The following is a 20,229-nucleotide window of genomic DNA, read 5'->3' on the forward strand; positions in this document are numbered from 1 at the left end:
TCTAGCTTTCTTACGTGATTTTAAATGCAACTGTTCACACGACCCGTCAGACTGACATCGGCCCAAGGTCGTCAGCCGTCCGAGTCGGTTCAGCTTTCTTCCCAAGAAACCCCGGCCGGTTTAAAGTTTCATCTGTATTGTGAATTATTTACCTTAATGAAATTTTTTCATTGTTTGCATTTTTTTACCATAAGCAAACTCTGGGTCTTTCCATAAGGAGATATGGCTTCTTGGGAATTTGTGTTCTTCCTGGGTAGGCTCATTTCAAGAGGAAGGCCAAGGTTTGGGTGGATGGATAGAGTGAATAAAGCTCTGGGTGATAGGAGGATAGATGTGAGAGAGGCAAGAGAGCGTGCTAGAAAAAGGAATGAATGGCGAGAGATTGCGACGCAGTTCCGGTAGGTCGTGCTGCTTCCTCCAGTCGCCTTGGATGACCGCAGAGGTAGCAGCAGTAAGGGATTCAGCATTATGAAGCTTCATCTGTGGTGGATAATGAGGTAGGTAGGGCTGTGGCACCCTAGCAGTACCAGCCGAACTCGGTTGAGTCCCTTGTCAGGCTGGGAGGAACATAGAGAGGAAAGGTCCCATTTTTTTTTTAATTTGTTTGATGACGGCTGACCCCCAAATTTAGGGGAAGTGCCTTGGTATATGTATCTACTGTAGTAGTAGTAGTATTACTTACTAAGCTACAACCCTAGTTGGAAAAGCAGAATGCTTTAACAAAAACAAGAAGAGAAATAAGACAGAATAGTGTACTTGAGTGTATTCTCAAGCGGGAGAACTAACGAAAGACAGTGGAAGACCAAGGTAGAGAGGTTATGGCACTACCCAAGACTAGAGAACAATGGTTTGATTTTGGAGTGTACTTCTCCTAGAAGAGCTGCTTACCATATCTAAAGAGTCTCTTCAATCCTAAGCAAGAAGAAAGTGGCCACTAAACAATTACAGTGCAGTGACCCCTTGAGTGAAGAATTGTTTGGTAATCTATGTTGCCACGGGGTGTTATCTTAGTGTCAAATCATTGAAAAGGAGTTTTGTTTACCAGCAATGATCCCTTTCCCTAATCTACTGGTGATGTGTCTCACAGCCTTAAGTAAGCAAAGGGGTAAACAGATGCCAGATACCACTATATTTTCAGGCATGAAATGACATGAATATACTGTAAAAAACAAGCAGAAACAAACAGTATTTCAGACCACACAAGGCTTATTCTCACACTCAGCCCTTTAAATAGGTTACACCATGGTTACACCCATATCCCTTTAAAGCTCGGGGAGCAACAAAAATAGCCACGGAATGTTCATATACCCTTTACACTGTATGCTTGGATACTTATAGATAGAATATAAATTCATGAAGAGCTCAAATTAGGTTTTCTTTTAAAAATGATTGGCTAGTCTTCCAGATTTGCCAAAAGATATTTATATTGAATAGCATAAGGTTTGTTTAGTGTTAGAACAAATCCTAATTACATCGTCAGCATTATCTTTCTGTTCCTCTGTTTCAAAATTAAACTGGTCAAACATTTCTAACATTTGTGGTCCTGCACAATGAAGAATGATAGCAACCTTTGTTTTCTTGGGTTTAAAATAAGCTTTGCTTGCTGTTGTATAAATGCCCACTTGTCTCCTCTATTTTTTGAAGGTATCAGCAAGATTATTATCAAAGGGGTCTAGTGGGAGAGGCAAATGAAATACAGATTCAGCCATTTTCTCCAGAAAACACCTTCAGTAACAATGGAATTTTTTCTTTGGATTCTTTAAATAACTGCTGCCACCATGTTGACTTCCTTTGGTAAAAATATAAATCTCCAGAGACTGCATGCTGTGCGTTGTTACTATTCTTTTAAGATCCCTATATACACTGACCAACTTATTTACAGTTTACACCTATAGTAAACAAAAGATAAATATCATTTGTGTAATATTACAATAGATTGGTTATTTACAGTAAAGTAGTAAGGTTTCTATAAATAACAGTATGTATATAAAAACACCTAAACAAGTAGTTGCCATAAACACTGTCTACCATTTAATGAAAATGTACACTTGTAAGGTAACAAATACCATAACAAGTGATCTAAAAGGTTAGATACAGGGAGAAGAGGAGGCGACTGATCGCCATTGTCCATGGTAAATCAATACACAAGAAGCATAAGTAATAGTAGCCACAGCAGAAGAGGTCAGAAATAGTAAAAAAGGAGCAAAAGTAGTAGTAGCCACAGAAGAAGAGGTCAAAAATTAATGTTCGAGAGTTGATGAGGGGAGGTGTGTCGATGTACAGGCTTGCTCATCCAAATGCACGAGCTAAACAACACATTCCACTTGGCGAGTTAAGTATTAAGAGCGAAGGTTGATGAGTGTACACTTCTCCTACCTTTGGCAAGTGCTGGGTTAGGTTCCCAGAAAAGAAAGTGAGCTAAACTCCCTTAATTGTATGTTGTGGAGAAATAATATTTTCATTATAAAATAAATTTTTGAACATACTTACCAGGTAGTTATATATATAGCTGACGTCAGGGACGGAAGCTATATATATAACTACCAGGTAAGTCAGATGTTTAAAAACGATGACCACTACCAAAGTTGCGCGAGTAATAGTGATCGTTAGAATGGAGTTCTGTATGTCACCAAAGAAAAGCGCAACCTAAAGTAGTGCGCACTAGCGTTGATGAAGTAGCGTTTGCTCCTACTCTGAATATAGTCTAGCATGTGTATCCTTTTGCGAGCACTACCGAAGTAGAGCACACTCGCATTGATGAGGTAGCGCTCACACTTCCTCTAGACAAAGAGTCTAGAGCTTGTGTCGTTTGAATGAGAGACTCACTAGAATACTCGATGAAGAGTTCGTTGCAGTAATAGCGCTTGAAGAAATAACGCGAGCGAGCTAGCTTGTGCATCTATTGTCCTCTCGCAGTGAAGCTCATAGGTCGCAATCTCAGCATTCTTTGTGATTGGTTCACAGTAGTAATCGTCCTACTGCAGTCCTAAGAGGGGGAGGGGGAGGAGGAGGAGGAGGGGGGGTGAGGGGGGAAGGAGGGGGAGGGGGAGGAGGAGGGGGGAGGGGGGGTCTTAACAGTTGCATCGCTCATCAAAAAAACTCCCATAGAAGTTTGGTGAGAGCTACAGGCAATTCTGCCACACACAGGAACTAGACTAGCCTGCTGTTAGGACAAGTGAAGGTCAAAGAAAGCTGCGCTGTAATTCCCTCTATCGACTGAGACTTCTCAAAATGAAAGGGTGCATTGTCGTTGGCGCTGAAGAGACCAACCAAGAGGAGACCTAATCTGCAAATGGGAAAGGTGTCCCCTGAAAGAAGCAGGAACATGCTTACACCCTTTGCACTCCCTCCGCAGGCAGACATCTCAGAACGAGGGACTGCGGCTACATCGGCGATGAAGGGATCACTCACAGAGGACTGAACCCGAGTACAGGAAAGGTATCTACCATAAGTAGCAGGAACAAGCTTCAGACCTCGCATTCCCTCCGCCGGCTGAGCTAACTCAGAACAAGGGAATGAGGTGTCGTCAGCACTGAAGAGACCCCTTAGGAGAGGACCTGACCCACAAACAGAAAAGTTTTCCCCTAAGAGGAGCAGGAACAAGCTTCTGCCTTTTGCACTTCCTCCATGGGCTGACATCTCAGAGCAAGGGAGCAGCGTCGTCAGCGCCGAAGGGATTACTCCGGGGAGAACCTAACCCATGTAGGGGAAAGGTGACCATCGTCAGTAGCAAGAATAAGCTTCAGACTTCTCCTTCCCTCCGCTGGTTGAGTTAACTCAGAACGAGGGAGTGCGTTGTCATCAGCTGAGGAGCAAGACCGAGATCAAGCTCTGAATTGGCCACAAGTGGTCTTCTTGGAGAATAGTGAAGGTGCATCAAGAGAATAGTGAAGGTGCACCAAGAGAATGACTACCTAAGGGGAGCTGGGCCTCTTTGCTAAGGGAAGAAGGGGAGTCTTCCATTCCTAAGAGTAGTCCGGAGCAAAGAAGGAAAGAGAAGTTTTCTCGTCCTCAAGGAAAAACCCCAAAAGAGAAGCAGTCTCCTTCACTTCCTCCACACTGACTCCAAACAGCAACACTCAAAAATGTATAAAATGAAGAAAAAAACTAACAGAACAATTTAGTCAAAAGCCAGTCAAAAAGTTGAGAGGTAGAGAGGGATGACATTCGATCTCTACCAAGCCAAAAGAAAACCTGGCAAGAAAACATGGGTGTGTGTATGAGCGGGCTAGCCAGTACTACCCACTACCCAAACCCCCACTAACTAGCGGTTGGCTAGTTATACCTCGCTAAAAGTCTAATGCCTAGTCTTCAAGCTTCGCTGAAAGTATATTCTCTAATAAAAAGCGAAAGGGTTTGTATATAGTGACAGAACAAATGAGAAAGATTATGAAGAGATTTTCCAACTATTATATATTGTACCTTTCAGATGACATGTACAGTATAAATTTTCAAACCCATATAAATGATCTCTGAAACATATAAAAAGTTACTTTTCTTTAATTGCCAATCAATAAAATTTACACGAGAGATTATATATTAAAAATATTAGGCATATTTACAGCTTACCCTGTAGGCTTAGGTGTTTCAGTAGGCTTCTGGCCACCGCCTTGTGTACTATCATGATTTGCTGCTGCAGTTGCTTCTGCTACAGTGTCAGTGAATGCCCGTTGTAGTTCATTACAGACAGTTGTAAGATGTGCAGCTTCCTTTTCAGACTTGGGAATTTCCAAGAGATTTAAAAGAGCTTCCTGTAGGGCATCTACTTTCTGCAACATATACAGAATATTACATTATTTCCTTAATAATTCATAAAAATACCACAACTTTCAAGAGTAATTTGAAGTTTTCCTATTCATACAAATCTGAGTCCTTTACTAGTTGTATGACTTCAGTGAAGCTGGCACTGCCTTTGAAAATTTACGAAAGCAGTTATAACTACTGTTAGGTGGCAGGCAAGCCCCGCCCAGCTAAGTCAGCAAGCCTAGCACTTTTAACCTTATGCCTGGGACTTGTGAGGTGGTTGAGACAGGTGTAACTTAAAGGACTCAGGTTTGTATAATTAGTAAAAATTCAAATTACCTCTAAAATTTTATTTGTTCCTACATGAATACAAACCATCGTCCTTTAATAGGAGACTTGTCCTTCTGAGGGATACTGGTTCAATTTTCCCAGGAAATGTCAGACCACCTGGTCATGTATAAGAATAATGGAGATGACTCCTGCTAAACTTCCAACTGTCTATTCAGGGAGATGTCACAGGTATCAGCTTAAGCTCATACCCAAAGTAAAAGGTACACAGTCACAAGAAAACATGACAAATTCAGAGGTAATTTGTATTTTTCCTAAAGATACAAAACTTAGCTATTAATAATGGTATTACTTTCAGCGGAGCTGAAAAGAGGAGCCATTAAAATCTAGCGAGGATTAACTACCCATTCGCTAGTTAGAGGGAGTAGCTAGCTACACCCCTAACTCACACGCCAGTGACTGAGCCTCATTTCGCTTGGAGGTAGGACTCCGAGGCGGGAAAATATGTAAAAATAGCTAAGGTTTGTATTGTTAGGAAAAATACAAATTACTTCCGACTTTGTCATTTGTTCTGTAACTGGAATAAAAACCAATGCTATTTATACGGGTGACTAACCCATTAGGAGGGTGGATGTCCTTGCCAATCTGGCTTTAGGCCTTAGCCGGGGTAATTCCTATTGTGCAGGGTTTCATGCACAAATAAGGAGATCCTAACACCTCGCTAAACCGGCTAAGCATGGTCTGCGGCCTACACAAGCTGTGTGTGGTGATATACTAGCAATGTAACTGTCAAGGTAAAAGTTATTCCAATTCCTGTGGGAAATAACCTAAGAGACCAAGACATTCCCAATACCACCTCGCCAGGGGATGGGGACACAACAGTACTGGAAAAATACTAGGTTACATAAGGGAGCAATGGTTTACCTGCAGAGGTTTGAGGTCAGTTTGTGCAGAGGATCCAGGATGATGATTTCCCCAAGAGAGGGGAGGATGAAGAAAGAAAAAGTGTCAGACATTCCTTTTCATTCACTCAGACTAAAACCCGGGTAGGTAACCTATACCCTCAACCTTCTGCTACTTGTCCAATAAGGGCTCAAGGTATTAAACCAGCAGTTGTGTAGCCACCACAGGACCGATAGAAAACGTGTCGAGGTTCCTGTGTGTCATGTTTTGCAGGTAGTGGATGGTGAATGTAGTTTGGCGTTTCTATACGCCCACTTGCAATTTCTGTGTCACAGAATAGTTCTTTTTGAAGGCCAGGGACATTCTAATAATGATGAAGGGTTCATGTGAAAAAATCTTAAATTTTTTTGTATCTAAGGAAACTACATAATTTTAAAGCATTTGAAATTTTTTATTATTAATTTATTGTAAGCTCTTGGTCTACTTGTCTCATGACATCCTTTTTCCTATTTTTCCGAGTGACAACACCCTGCACCAAGCGAGGGTTATGTTCTAGAAATTTATTTTAGGCTGAAGATTGCCAAACAAAAAAAAGTGTCAATTGGAAACCATCTGAATTAAAGAATCCTGTATTGAAGCCTATTAAAGATAGGTGGAGAGAGCAACAAGAAACTTGGGAGACCCTGGAACTCTGATTTAAGCATAAGGATGCATTGTGAAGTTATTATATTACTCTAACAATAGCCTTGTATTGGAAACTGTAATTGGATAGTGTTTCATCCAGAACCTGTTAAAAGCCTTTCTCTCCGATCCAAGGATTACAAACACTGAAATACTTTGCTTCTGTAAGATGCAGGTTAATACATTATTAAATTAGAATATTCGTGCAGAGGACACAAGTGAGAAAAAAACAATACATTAATGTTCTTTTCTTGCCCAAAGTCCCCAGAAAACACAAAGACAGAAGGCTTTGTTGACCCAGGACACTGCAAATACATGAACATTGACAGTTTTCAAGTCAACAGATTGCTCATTGTTCTTTGCCACGCAGCCACGTTAATATTTTAATACACACAAACCATTAAAGTTTTCTTAGACACGAAACCTTATATATTGCAACGGGTGATGATTCGCCTTTTATTGGAACCCCTTAATATAAGGGTTGGTCTTGATTTATAGATATATTCTTTTCTCATATCTATCAAGGTAATATGTGAAGATTTTATATTTAATATTTTGTTGCATTTATATGGGATTCAGTGACTTTTGCATTCCCATTCAAACAACTGACAGAATAGTAAGTCTCTCTCTCTACAGGGGGTCATTTTGTTTGAGAGCGTGTATACTTTGGTTTTTAAACAATTATGAAAATATAATTTTTACCAAAGAATAAAATGCATTTTTTTAGTGCTAAATTAGTGCAGTGAATTTTATTCAATTTAGTGGAGGGTGCTTCTGTTCGGACCTGTCGTTATCCTAGCCTTAAACCTCTTTCAAGCTCCTGAACCCAGGGGAGAAGTTAAGTCGAGCGGCGAAAGGAATCGAGAGGCGTAGCCTGGCGTTTTCCGTCTTGTAAGACCCAAACAGAAGTCCCCTCGAGCGTTTTCTGTTGATTCCCAGAACACTCATCCTTGCTATAGGTAAAGCGAGGTAAAAGTGTTTTCTAACATTAAGCGATGACGCGCATCAGGGTGCGAAGCTGAAAACAAAATTAGAATCATTCTTCGTGTGTTACGATTCATGCAGTGTGGACATGGTGCCGCCGCTTCCACCACAAGGGTGTTCGTCTCCCGAAAGTGGGGAGGTCTATGGAAACGACGAAGAAGGTGGGTTCGTGTTTGAAAATGATGCACACGTGTCGCCTAAGATTGATCCTAATTGGTCTTTGCTGTTAGACATGAAACAGCAACTATCTTCGTTTATGCAGTCTTATCAGCATGCCGTTGGCAGTGCGGTTGGGTGTCACGATTCCGGTTTTGACGCGTTGTCGCACAGGCGACCTGCCTATTCTGGTGATGACTCATTGTCGCACATGTGGCCTACCAGCCGCAATGTTCAACGGCGGGAGAAAGTGGATACATCGCTTCTGGTACCTGCTTCTCAACGTCAACCGACCGCTCATAGCGCCAAGTGTCAGTCTATCCAGGCGCGTCGACGATCACCAGGCAGTAGAGCATGCCACCAAGCGGCATGACAAACAGCAACGTCAGTCAGACACGGTAGCGGGGCGGAGCGTCAGCGTCAGTTAGATGTGGTAGCGGGGCAGAGCGGTAACGGGGCGGAGCGGAGCGGCAGCGTCAGTCAGACGCTACGCTACCCATGACAATAGACTTTGATGTCTACATGATCATGAACGTCTAGCGTTGGATCATTGTTGCGCCAGGCGCTATATTAAGAAATAAATCTCAACTAGAAAGATAATGTATTATGTTCTCGGACCAAGGCCTGCTGGGCTAATTCTTGGTTGGCAGAGCTAGAATTAAAACCTCTAAGCATTGAGGTCAGAATTCAGAATACTAAGGAGTTGACTCCTAGGAATCAAGACTTCTCTACCTAGGATAAAGACTTGTAGGAGGAAGGGAGTGACTTTCAGAAACTCAGAGTTTTTTCTGAAGAGTTTCCCTTTTATTTTATACCTGCTGCTCATCGTTCCGACTTCAGAGTTTTTCGATAGGTGTGTCGAGGGTATCTCTGTTTATTTTATTATTATTACTAGCCAGGCTGCAGCCCTAGTTATGAAAGCAAGATGCTTTAAGCCAAAGGGCTCCAGTAGGGAAAGATGGCTCAGTGAGGAAATAAGAAAATAAATAAATTAACATTAAATCGTTCTCAGAAGAGTAACAGTGCAAGGAGACAGTGCTGATAGGTCAGTGCAATAACGCGTCCTCAATGCAGCATAACGAACCTAACTATAGAGGTTGATGCAGCAGCGCCTGCAGCTGCAACAGCAGAAAGTGCATTAAGGCCTTTATGAAAATAGAGCGTAAGAGTATATCTCCCACAACGGGCAGATCTTTTATGATTTAATGTAATATAGATAAAAGCGCAAATGTTCAGTGGCTCGTAAACATAACGCAGTGCACTGGAGGATGTGTTAGGTCGTGTGTGTCCGTCTTACTCCTAGCCCGACACCTCTTCCTTACTTCCCAACCCCTGGGAGAAGGAATGTCGGAAGGCTAAGGTATATCGCAGACCTTGTGTGCTAAACGTAGGTTCCACGGAGCGATCCTGTCGATGCATTCCAAGACGTTCGCTCTCGGCTATGGAATGACGAAGTATAGGAGATTTCTTCGCCTTCGATTGACGAACTATGAAGTCACAACCATGTGACGTAATCTCTTAAGCAGAGCAAAATTTGAAGGTCTTGAAGCGATCAGTTCATCATCGCTATGGCATCACGGATCTTGTGACATTTTTCTGCGTATTAGGACCCAGTTCCCTGACGAGGATGGCGTTTTACGTTTTCCCTTTCTGATAGACTAGGAAGTTACTCGTCATGAACTCACGCGAACAGAACTTACCCTCGCAGCAGGCGTGTCGCGATGCTTGAGCTGGAAGCAATCGAACGTGTTTTCTTCCACGAGAGAGGCAGAAGTCAGACAAGTCGCATACAAACCTAACTCTTCCTCTGGAATCTTATGCACTTTCCGGGAAGAAAGCGTTCGTCCTCGTCGAAGGACGCAAAACCTTGACTTGGTTGACACCAACCAATACGTTCAAGTCCTTTCATGAGTCGTATGTCTCCTAATAACCTATCCTGCAGTAACTGATGTTCGTCGGAGGTTTTCTTTTCAGAAGAAGGCGTAAGACACGTAGTTCATCGGGGGAAAATGTGCTCAGTTTACATCTGTTCACGCTTATTCTCCTCCCCTAGATTGGCAGAATGTCTAGTATTGTCCCCTGGGGGCCATCCGACTACTGTTGACGATATCACACAGCATTAGGTACAAGGCGCGCTGGAAATGTCATAATGATTTTACCATGTCGCTCACGGGACTATGGTTGATGATCTCTCACAGCGATCGCTCACGCTTGAGTTAGCGCACACGGTGCCCCGCAAGTGTATGTTATGTCTAAGCTAAAGAGGTCAATTTCATCTCTTTTTGGCGCTTACAATTCTCGGGCAGAAAAATTTTACCTAAAAGAATCTAAGGACAGCTATAGACCAAGAAAACAGTCTTCCGATAGTATCTGACAGCGTAGTTCTCCGACACTCAGCAACGCTTCATTGCAGCGATCAGCTCGCGTTACGGCAAGTGTTAGGGCGGACGCATCTGGCAGTCTGGTTCCTCCTTCACGGAAGACGCAGACGCCAGTCTGGTCGTATGCTAGATTCTAACAGTCAAAGTTGATCCTTTCAACAAGTTGTCTCACCTTCGCGTTCTGCGGGACACGCGACTACTGTACCGCTTATGTGGACGCATGCTACACGCGGACAGTTCTCGGCAAACTGATCAATCTGAAATCCCACAGCAACCTAGACGCATGTGTCAGCCTGGACATATGCTGGATAAGGTCAGTCAGGTTTTTTCCCCGCATCATGATAGACAATCAGTTGCTTCTTTGCGCCACTGACCAGATGCGATACTGTCGCCTCCTCGCGGCATGGTATAGATTTGCAACAGGCGGGACGCAGACAGCGCGCTGTAACCTCACGGCAAGGTGAACGCATATAGCACGCTGACACTTTACGGCAATGCAAGCGCATGCGGCAATCTGGTCGCATGCTAGCCGCATACAGTCAAGTCTTTTTCTTACAGCAGTATAGACAGATTGTTGTCCCTCCTTCGCGACTCTCTAGCCGCGCAGCTAACGCTCCCTCGCGTCAAGCCATTGACCCAAAGTATGTTGAACACTCGCTGGTTACAAGCGATCAGGTCTTAACCTCACAGCATGAGGTTCGCTTTGTTGATGCTACTTTTCAACAAGCCTAGCTTCAATATCAGTTCCTTGCATCCAATCTGGACGCATTTCGGGAGGCGGTATAGATCTTGACTCTCCCTCACAGCATGCTGAGCATATGCAGCACGATGGAACCATACTGGACACATGCTGGACCCATGCTGGATGCATGCCATTGGACCGTTTTCCCGCGTCAGGATCGTGGGAATTCAATGTATCGCAAAACATGATTATCTTGTTTAATAGAAATAAATGATGCATTGCTCAAAATGGGTGAAACGGGAGAAAGTGAAGATATGAACTCAAGTTTCAAGGCTCAGCTAGGTGTTGTCATTAGAGAAGTTTTGACATCAGGCACGGATCTTCGTCAGTATTCTCAGTCAGTTGAAAATGAGCTTCGACAGTTGTAAAACTTGAGTATCCAAGATTTCATCAACAAGGCTCAAGATATTGCTATTCCACATCACCAGATCACAAAAGACGATTCAATACTGGAACTTGGTGATGGACAGTTTTTTTAAATGTTTGCCCCAGAACCAAGCAAACATAAAGTGGCCTAGAACAGTTTTTTTGCGGAGATAGCTAAACTTTTAAGTGTCATAAACATTTATAGGTAACAGGAGCTATTGAAATGGCATACTGGTACTTGTCCAAATAGATACACGGTTAGGTGTGCCTTTGTTTATACTTGTACTGTATTGGAACACTTACGAGTGTCCCACCGGTGAATAATTTCTTGCTTGTTTGTTATTTATGGAGTTGGTGTAAAGGGCTGATAATATTGCCTTTAATTGATTATTCTAATTGATATAATATTAATGTATTCCTAATAGTTTTTTTTTTGTTTCATTTACAAATAAATATTATTTTTTACTTGTTTTTATGAATACAGCATCTCATTCCAGTTCCTTACACCAATGTGCTCCCCTTCTCAGCCAATGATTTTTTTCTTATTTTTTTAATTAGGCCTATAATACTGTATTCCCTTTCACCTAATGTTCTTATACTTTTACTTATGATCAGCAAGCTAAAGGCAGGAGAAGCAAAGGGTTAAGTCAGGTTCTAGCTGGGTCCCCTTGCCCAGTATAAATAAAAGGGGGGTACCCAGTACTCCTGTCTATTGAACTGTTACTTAGGTTTTTGGGTATTCCACTGTTGTATATTTTTTGTGTAGTGAACGTCGGGTTGTGGTCAGCATTTGGACACTAGGCAGTTCGGGTGCTGCCTCTGGCCACAGTCCGCAAACCACTACACCGTAACAATTGGAACATCTACAATTATTATACGAACAATTTTAGTATTCCAAAAACCAACAAGTAAACAACGATACACAGAATCGTGAGCTACAGTACATCGATTGTCAAGAATACTACATCGTATATACATTAACTGAACCGTAACTTCCTTTAATCTTTGACTAAAGAAAAATACTAAAAGGACCAATTAATTGCAAAATAACATGTTCCTTTTATCTAGTACAACTTAAAAACTTGAGTTTGTAAGAAGAATGTACTATTCATAAAAATCGATACAAAGAGAAATCGTAATATCGTAACGATACTGTAGACTGAGAACTGCGTAGCATAAATAAACTGAACGCTAGTTACTCTTTGAAAACAGATCGAAGATTATCCAAAAAAAATCTATTAAAAGGACAAAAATTTTCTTAAAATAACAAAATCCCTTAAAAATTTATAACTTAATACTTTGTAAAAAAGTATTCACTTATCATTCTCTGTAAAAGGCAAGCCAGACTTTTAGCTTACGTCATAAGGTTGTGACGTCATCAATAGGTTGAAAAATTTCTAATCTTACCTTTTAAGTTATAAACACGTGATCACAGATCAAACAAACAAATAAGCGAATGCCAGAACCCGAAATAGGAGTACATCACCAAAATACTGCTAAAATCCAGGTTAATCACGAGTGAATTCCAATTGGGGCAGAGAAGGTCTGAATTGGTTGGAATAGTTCAGCCTGTCTACCGCCACGGCGCTAGTGTACACCTGGCATATCTGCGATTGCCACGAGTTTTGAATTTCTGCTCAGGGACTATAGCCATTCTTATATAACCAACAGGTAAGTTTTGTTTGAAAATAATATACTGTATTCCTTTTATATTATAAAAACTTAAATACTTTTGGTTTGCAAGTAGAATTTTACTACGTAGCGTAACTTTAACTGTACGCTAGTTTTATTTAAACTCTGAAAATAGATCGATGATTATCTAAATAAAGTATACTAATAGGACAAATATATTCTAAAAAATAATATATTCCTTTTATATTATAAAAACTTAAATACTTTTGGATTGTAAGTACAGTAGAATTTTACTTTTCATTCCCTGCATAGAAAAAGAAATGAATATGCAAGTCATACTAAGTAGTAACTAAGTAGTTTACGTCATATGATTATGATGTCATAGTGTTGGCGGAGTGTTTACCTACCGCCATTAAGTTTTCAAGAGTAGGTTCGTTATTTTATACAGTAGGTGGAAAAAGCTCCAAATCCTACCCCTTTCAAGTTATGAACATGACAAATTCGTAGATAATTTGTATTTTTCCTAACTATACAAACCTTGGCTATTTAAAGTGGGTAATTACTTTCAGCGTAGCTGAAAGAACGACCCATAAAAATTTAACAAGGGATTACTACCCCACCGCTAGTTAGCGGGGGGTAGGGAGGATAGTTAGCTACCCTCCCCCCTCACACACCTATGTTGTAAGCTCACTTTGCTTAGATGTAGGACTTCATGGGGGACAGGGCTGGCGGGCAAGTTTGATTAAATAGCTAAGGTTTGTATAGTTAGGAAAAATACAAATTATCTACGAATTTGTCATTTGTTCCGTAACTGGAATACAAACCACACTATTTAAAGTGGGTGACTTACCCTTAGGAAGGGTGGAACAAGTCCCAGCCATATTGGCTTTTGGCTTTGCCATGGGACTCATTATCTGAGTGTGTCAGTACTCAACAATAAAGAGTCCCTGCACCTCGCTCGCACCTTGCTATGCAAGGGCTGCGGCCTACGTAAGCTGTGTGAAGGAAAAAAGTGTGACTCGTCCTAGGAAGTTGACCTGAAGTTCTTTAGATGGAAATTTAGGCTAGGACTCTCCCAATACCACCTCGTCAGGGTATGGGGACGTGACAGTATTAACTTAATACTAGGAACACAAGGGAACATGGTTTACCTGCAGTGGTTTGAGGTCAGCTGTGCAGAGAACCCAGGATGCTGCTTTCCCCAAGAGAGGGAGGATGAAGAAAAGAATAAGGGCCAGACATACCTTTTCTTTCATGCAGACTAAAACCGGGTAACAATGCCCTCATCCCTCTGCTACTTGTCCATTAAGGAGCCTGAGGTTTAAACCAGCTGTTGTGCAGCCACCACAGGGCCGATAGAGAACGTATCGAGCCTCCTGTGGGTCACGTTTTGCAGGTAGTGGGCTGTGAAGGTCGTTTGACGCTTCCTCACCCCTGCTTGTAGAACCTGCGTCACAGAGAAGTTTTTCTTGAAGGCCAGGGAGGTAGCTACTCCCCTGACATCATGAGCTCTAGGACGACGTGATGGAGGAGGGTCAGGAATCAGGGACAGATGGATTGCCTGTTCTTGGTAACCCTCCTCTTTGATCTCCCAATGCTGACAAACAAAGCCCGCACTTGGGGACGAACTGCAGCTGTTCTCTTCAGGTATAGCCTCAGACTCCTTACTGGGCACACAGTAGGAGATGGTCTGGGTCATCTGTTACGGAACGAAGACTCGAAATCCGGAAAGAGTCGAAGCGAGGGTCCGGCACTCCCGGATTCTGAGTCTTAGCAATAAACTCAGGGACGAAGCTGAACGTTACCTCCCCCCATCCCCTTGAATGGGCGATGTCATACGAGAGACCATGAAGTTAGCTAACTCGCTTGGCCGAAACCAAAGCTAGTAGGAACATCGTCTTCCAAGTCAGGTGGTGATTTGAAGCCTGGCCTAATGGTTCGTAGGGAGGTCTCTTAAGAGACCTGAGAACTCACTTCCGACTGAGGGCAGGTAAGTTCATAACTACGTATGAGTAGGGAAAGTTCTAGCGAAGAAGAAATGTCCACTCCTTTGAGCCTGAAGGCTAGACTTAAGGCTGAGCGATAGCCTTTCACTGCCGAGACTGAAAGGCGCATTTCTTCTCGCAAATATACGAAGAACTCCGCTATTGCTGGAATAGTGGCATTGAGTGGAGATACCCCTTCCAAGACACCAACCACAGAAAACTTTCCACTTCGCCTGGTAGACCCCTGCGGATGACTTTCGCAGGTGTCCAGACATCCTGATCGCAACTTGTTGCGAAAATCCTCTCTCTGCGAGGAGATGCTGGATAGTCTCCAGGCGTCGCTACAGCTTTGTGAAAGATATTGGCGTGTGGTTGTTTGAGTAGCTCGTGTCGTGGAGGGAGTTCTCTTTGAGGCTCCGCAAGGAGTTGCAGAAGGTCCGGGAACCATTCCGCGTGATGCCACAGCGGAGCTTTAAGAGTCATCGAGAGGTTGACCGATAGTCTGGTCTTGTTGAGTATCCTCCTCTTCAGACAGAACGGGGGAAAGGCGTATACATCGATGTTGTCCCACCGTTGTTGGAAAGCATCTTGCCAGAGAGCCTTGGGGTCCGGGACTGGGGAACAGTACAGCGGCAGTTTGAAGTTCAACGCTGTCGCGAACAGATCCACAATCGGGGAACCACACAAAGTCAGGACTTTGTTGGCTACTTGACGATCCAAAGACCACTCAGTACAGTGAACCCTCGCTACTTCGCGGTTCGACAATCGCGGATTCACCACTTCGCGGGGTTTTTCCATAACCCATATATATATATATATATATATCGCGGATTTTCCGGAAAATTCGAAAATACCGCGAAATCTGAAGACCCCCAAATACGATATTTTGTTACCTGTAATTCCATTAATACTGTAATTAGTAATATCTGCTCTTACTGATTGTTCCTTGCATTACATATGATATATAATTCAGCACGGAAAGAAATAAAACACGAAAAGAGAATGTGATCATACGATAATTCAGTACGTAGTAAAATTAAATCGAACATGAAACGCAAATCAGATGCAGTCATACCATATTAGAATGGTGTGTACTGTAATGGATGTGCTTCTTTTCCATGAATCTTTTGTATGTATACGTACGTAGTACAGTACTGCATCCAATAATATTCTTTGTTGCAAAAATCACATTTCGAATAAGCGTACGAGAGAGAGAGAGAGAGAGAGAGAGAGAGAGAGAGAGAGAGAGAGAGAGAGAGAGAGAGAGAGGCGTAAAATAGCGTACGTAAAGTGTGTATTATTATTATTGTTATTATTATTATTATTGTTGTTGTTGTTAATAAAATTATTATTGTTATTATTATCATTATTATCATTATTATTACTGTACAGTATTATTATCATTATTTATTATTATTACGGTATTGTACTTAATCTACGTACGTTCAGTATGCGCGGGGCATCTTCTATGAGTAGGTAACCAACGCATCATAGTACTGTAAGACGGGTTGTGATTGGTTCAAGCGCTGATAGATGATGAATCAGAACTCAAGTTTTGTTATCTAGCCTGTGATTGGTGTTTTGCCCGCATCTTCTACCCACAGCATCAAAGTTCTCGCGGGGCTGGATCGTTCACTCTCTGTTACCGCGTATCGCTGAGTAGACGTTCTTAAGTTTGTGAAGTTAATCTGTGCTGTGTGCGACCTTTTTAAGTTGAACTTTTTGTTACAGTACTGTACGTAAATCCTACTGTAATGGCTCCCAAGCGTTCTGCTTCTCTTAAGGCTGGTAGTGAGCCTAAACGCCACCGAAGGATGATGACGATAGCTGAGAAGGTTACGCTTCTCGACATGTTAAAAGATGGTAGAAGTTACGCGGCCGCCGGCCGCCATTTTGGCATCAACGAATCTACTGTTCGCTATATCAAGAAGGACGAGGCGAACATTAGAAAGACGGCTGCAATCACCTTTAGCAGATCAGCGAAGCGAGTCGTTACAACGCGTAATAAAACGATCGTACGCATGGAAGGTGCTTTAGCTGTGTGGATTGCCGACTGCCGGAAAAAGAACATAGCGTTGGATACGAACACCATCCAAACAAAGGCTTTGAGTTTATATGAGAATTTTGCTGCAAAGGAACCTAAAGACGACGACGGCAACCATGCTGAAGATGATGATGATGCAGATGATCCTCAACCAGGGACATCCACTGATTCCAAGCCTCAGAAACGTTTTTCCGCAAGCAAAGGATGGTTCGCGAAGTTTCAGAAATGCTTCGCCCTGAAAAGCGTTTCCCTGCATGGGGAGTCTGCTTCCGCTGACACTGCCGCTGCTGAAACTTACGTGAACCAGACGTTCAAGAATATTATCGCCGAAGGTGGATACAAGCCGGAACAAGTCTTTAATATGGATGAGACTGGCTTGTTTTGGGAGAGAATGCCGTCGCGAACTTTGCTGTTCAAAGAGGAAGCCAAAGCCTCTGGCTTTAAGGCATTCAAGGATCGCGTTACCCTCGTGATGTGTGGCAATGCTGCTGGATTTTTGTTAAAGCCGGGGCTTATTTATAAGTCGAAAAATCCTCGCGCTTTGAAAAATAAAAATAAGAATCTCCTTTCCGTGTACTGGATGCATAATCAAAAAGCATGGATTACGAAGATGCTGACCTCCAACTGGTTCCACCAGTGTTTTATCCCGCAAGTCAGTAAATATCTCTTAGAGAAGGGCTTGCCATTCAAGATCCTTCTCCTTATGGATAACGCTGGTGGACACGCAACTGACCTGTCGCATGAGGGCATTCAGGTTGAGTTCCTGCCACCCAACACCACGTCATTAATTCAACCGATGGATCAGGGGGTTATCAGGGCGTTCAAGGCCCTCTACACGAAGAATACCTTGGCGGACCTCGTTGCGTGTGTGGATGCTGCCCAAGATGACGAGGATGAAGATTTTAACTTGAAGGCGTACTGGCGGCAGTACACCATAGCCACGTGCCTGCAGAATATTCAGAAGGCACTTCAAGAGATGAAACCTGCAACCGTGAATGCGAGCTGGAAGAAGTTGTGGCCCGATATTGTTTACGACGACAAGGGATTTACTCCGTCGGAAATCCAACACTCTGCAATACGGAAATCTGTGCAGTTGGCTGCCATAATTGGAGGTGACAGGTTTGGCGACATGACGACTGAAGACGTCGACGAGTTGTTGGACTGCCATTCCCAGCCCCTAACTGACGCAGACCTCGAAGACCTGACGAAATCGGCAAGTGAGGAAGAGAGTGATACCCAGGAAGAGACCCAAGAAAATGTCGAAGAAACGGGCTTAACATTAGAACGGCTTGCCAAGGCCTGCAACCACGCGAAGGAGTTGAAAGAAATGTTGCAAGAGTGGGACGAGGATATGGTTCGGTCTATGCAATTCTGCAACAAGGTTGATGACATAATGACTCCCTACAAAATGCTCTTGGATCGAAAAAAGAAGCAGCGGCAACAACTTCCGATCACAATGTTCTTCCAGCCTCGCAAAAAAGAGCCAGTTCCTCCTGCTAGTATGCCTTCGGAAGAAATTGAAGTTTCCCAGGAAGAAGTTGAAGAGGTGTCCCAGGAAAAGACACCTCCGTCTGAAGAGACGTAAAATACTATCATTGGCTGCACAGTAGAACACATCATCAGCTTCATCATCATCATTTCTACTGTGCAGCAAATTCATCGCCATCACCATTCAAGTTTTTCTTCAACTTCTTTCGTGGTGAGTACAGTAACAATCTTTATTTTTTACTTTAATATTCTTACTGCCTGTTTTATATTTTAGTAATGTACGTACTGTATGCATTAAGTTAAAGGGAAGGTTTTAAAAGTCTACATGTTGTAACCTATCATATTTTTTTTGTTTAAAATTTACATTTACGTACGTAAAACAATCTCTCTCTCTCTCTCTCTCTCTCTCTCTCTCTCTCTCTCTCTCTCTCTCTCTCTCTCTCGTAAATTGTTTTCCTGCTTTGCTACGTACAATACTGTATAATTTATATTTGTAAGGTACTGTAACATATTTTGTAAATGCTTTTACTGTAAATACTGTATGTACTGTATCATTATTTATCACTATCATCATGCGCGTTAAATGCCTTGTTTGTTCTGAGCGTGGTTGTTTACTGAGCGTACACGCAGTCGTTTCAGGCGGCGTCATAAAGAAAAAAATTTCATTTGGAAGTCCTAAGAAAAATACGTAAACTAAAACATTGGTAATAAACAAATCAACATACAGTACAGTACTGTATAATCAATATAATCGATGCAAAAACTAACCTATACATATATGTGTACTGTACACTAAATGAGTTTGTTACTTCATTATGATCAGAGATGAATGTAAACAAAACATTGGTTGCCATTTTTTATCGTGCTTTTTAGGTGTTTAGGAAACGCATGACATAAAATCGCCTTTAATATTTGTGCCTGTTTTAGTTTAGGGTGCTGTAGTACATGCATTAAGTGTTCTGTACATTAAAGGGTGGTTGTTAACAGTACTACGTACAAGGGAAGGTTTTGAAAGTCCGAATATACATGTTAAATAAATAGGTAAATATGATGTCACTACTTCGCGGATTTTCACCTATCGCGCCCTCGTCTGGAACCTATCTACCGCGATAAACGAGGGTTCACTGTACTCACTATCTGAGACGCTCTGCTCAGACTGTCGGCGAGCACATTCCTTTTGCCCGCAATGAAGCGAGCCAAAAGTGGAATCGAGTAGACTTCGGTCCATCTCAGTATCTCTACTGCAAGATGGGAAAGCTGTTCTGAAAAGGTACCTCCCTGCTTGTTGATGTAAGCCACTAATGTGGTGTTGTCGCTCATCACCACCACAGAGTGTCCCACCAGGTGCTGTTGGAACTGTTGAAGGGCCAGAAAAACGGCCTTCATTTCTAGCAGATTTATATGGAGGCACTTTTCTGAATCTGACCATAGGCCTGAGGTCCTGTGGTTCAGAACGTGGGCCCCCCACCCTTGCTTTGAGGCGTCCGAAAACGGCATCAAATCCAGGGGAAGGACAAGAAGATCCACTCCCTTTCGTAGGTTCTCGTCTGCCACCCACCACTGAAGGTCCGTCCGTTCCGAGAGACCCATAGGGATCAAGGCGTCCGGGGAATCGTGTCCTTGACTCCACCGGGACTTGAGTCGTCATTGCTGGGATCTCATTCTGAGACGACCGTTGGGAACTAGACGGACCAAGGATGAGAGATGGCCGTGGAGACGTAACCACGATTGGGCTGGGAGTTCGTCTCGTCTGAGGAAAGGACTTGCGACCTTCCTCTGCCTTGCTATCCTGTCGTCTTATGGGAAGGCTTTGTGGAGATTGGTGTCCAATATGAC

At 42.7% G+C, this 20,229-nt stretch overlaps 1 protein-coding gene across 1 annotated transcript in view; it reads right to left on the reverse strand.

Annotated features, from left to right (window-relative positions):
* The window catches only part of LOC137646049 (mediator of RNA polymerase II transcription subunit 23-like), a 714,542-nt gene that overhangs the window by 671,523 nt on the left and 22,790 nt on the right, over nt 1-20,229 (reverse strand). The window contains exon 2 of the mRNA XM_068379200.1: nt 4,570-4,769. Within this exon, the coding sequence (XP_068235301.1) occupies nt 4,570-4,769 (200 nt within the window). The remainder of the gene's footprint in view (nt 1-4,569; nt 4,770-20,229) is intronic.

Source organism: Palaemon carinicauda, chromosome 8 (assembly GCF_036898095.1).
Source record: "Palaemon carinicauda isolate YSFRI2023 chromosome 8, ASM3689809v2, whole genome shotgun sequence".
NCBI classification, from domain to species: domain Eukaryota; kingdom Metazoa; phylum Arthropoda; class Malacostraca; order Decapoda; family Palaemonidae; genus Palaemon; species Palaemon carinicauda.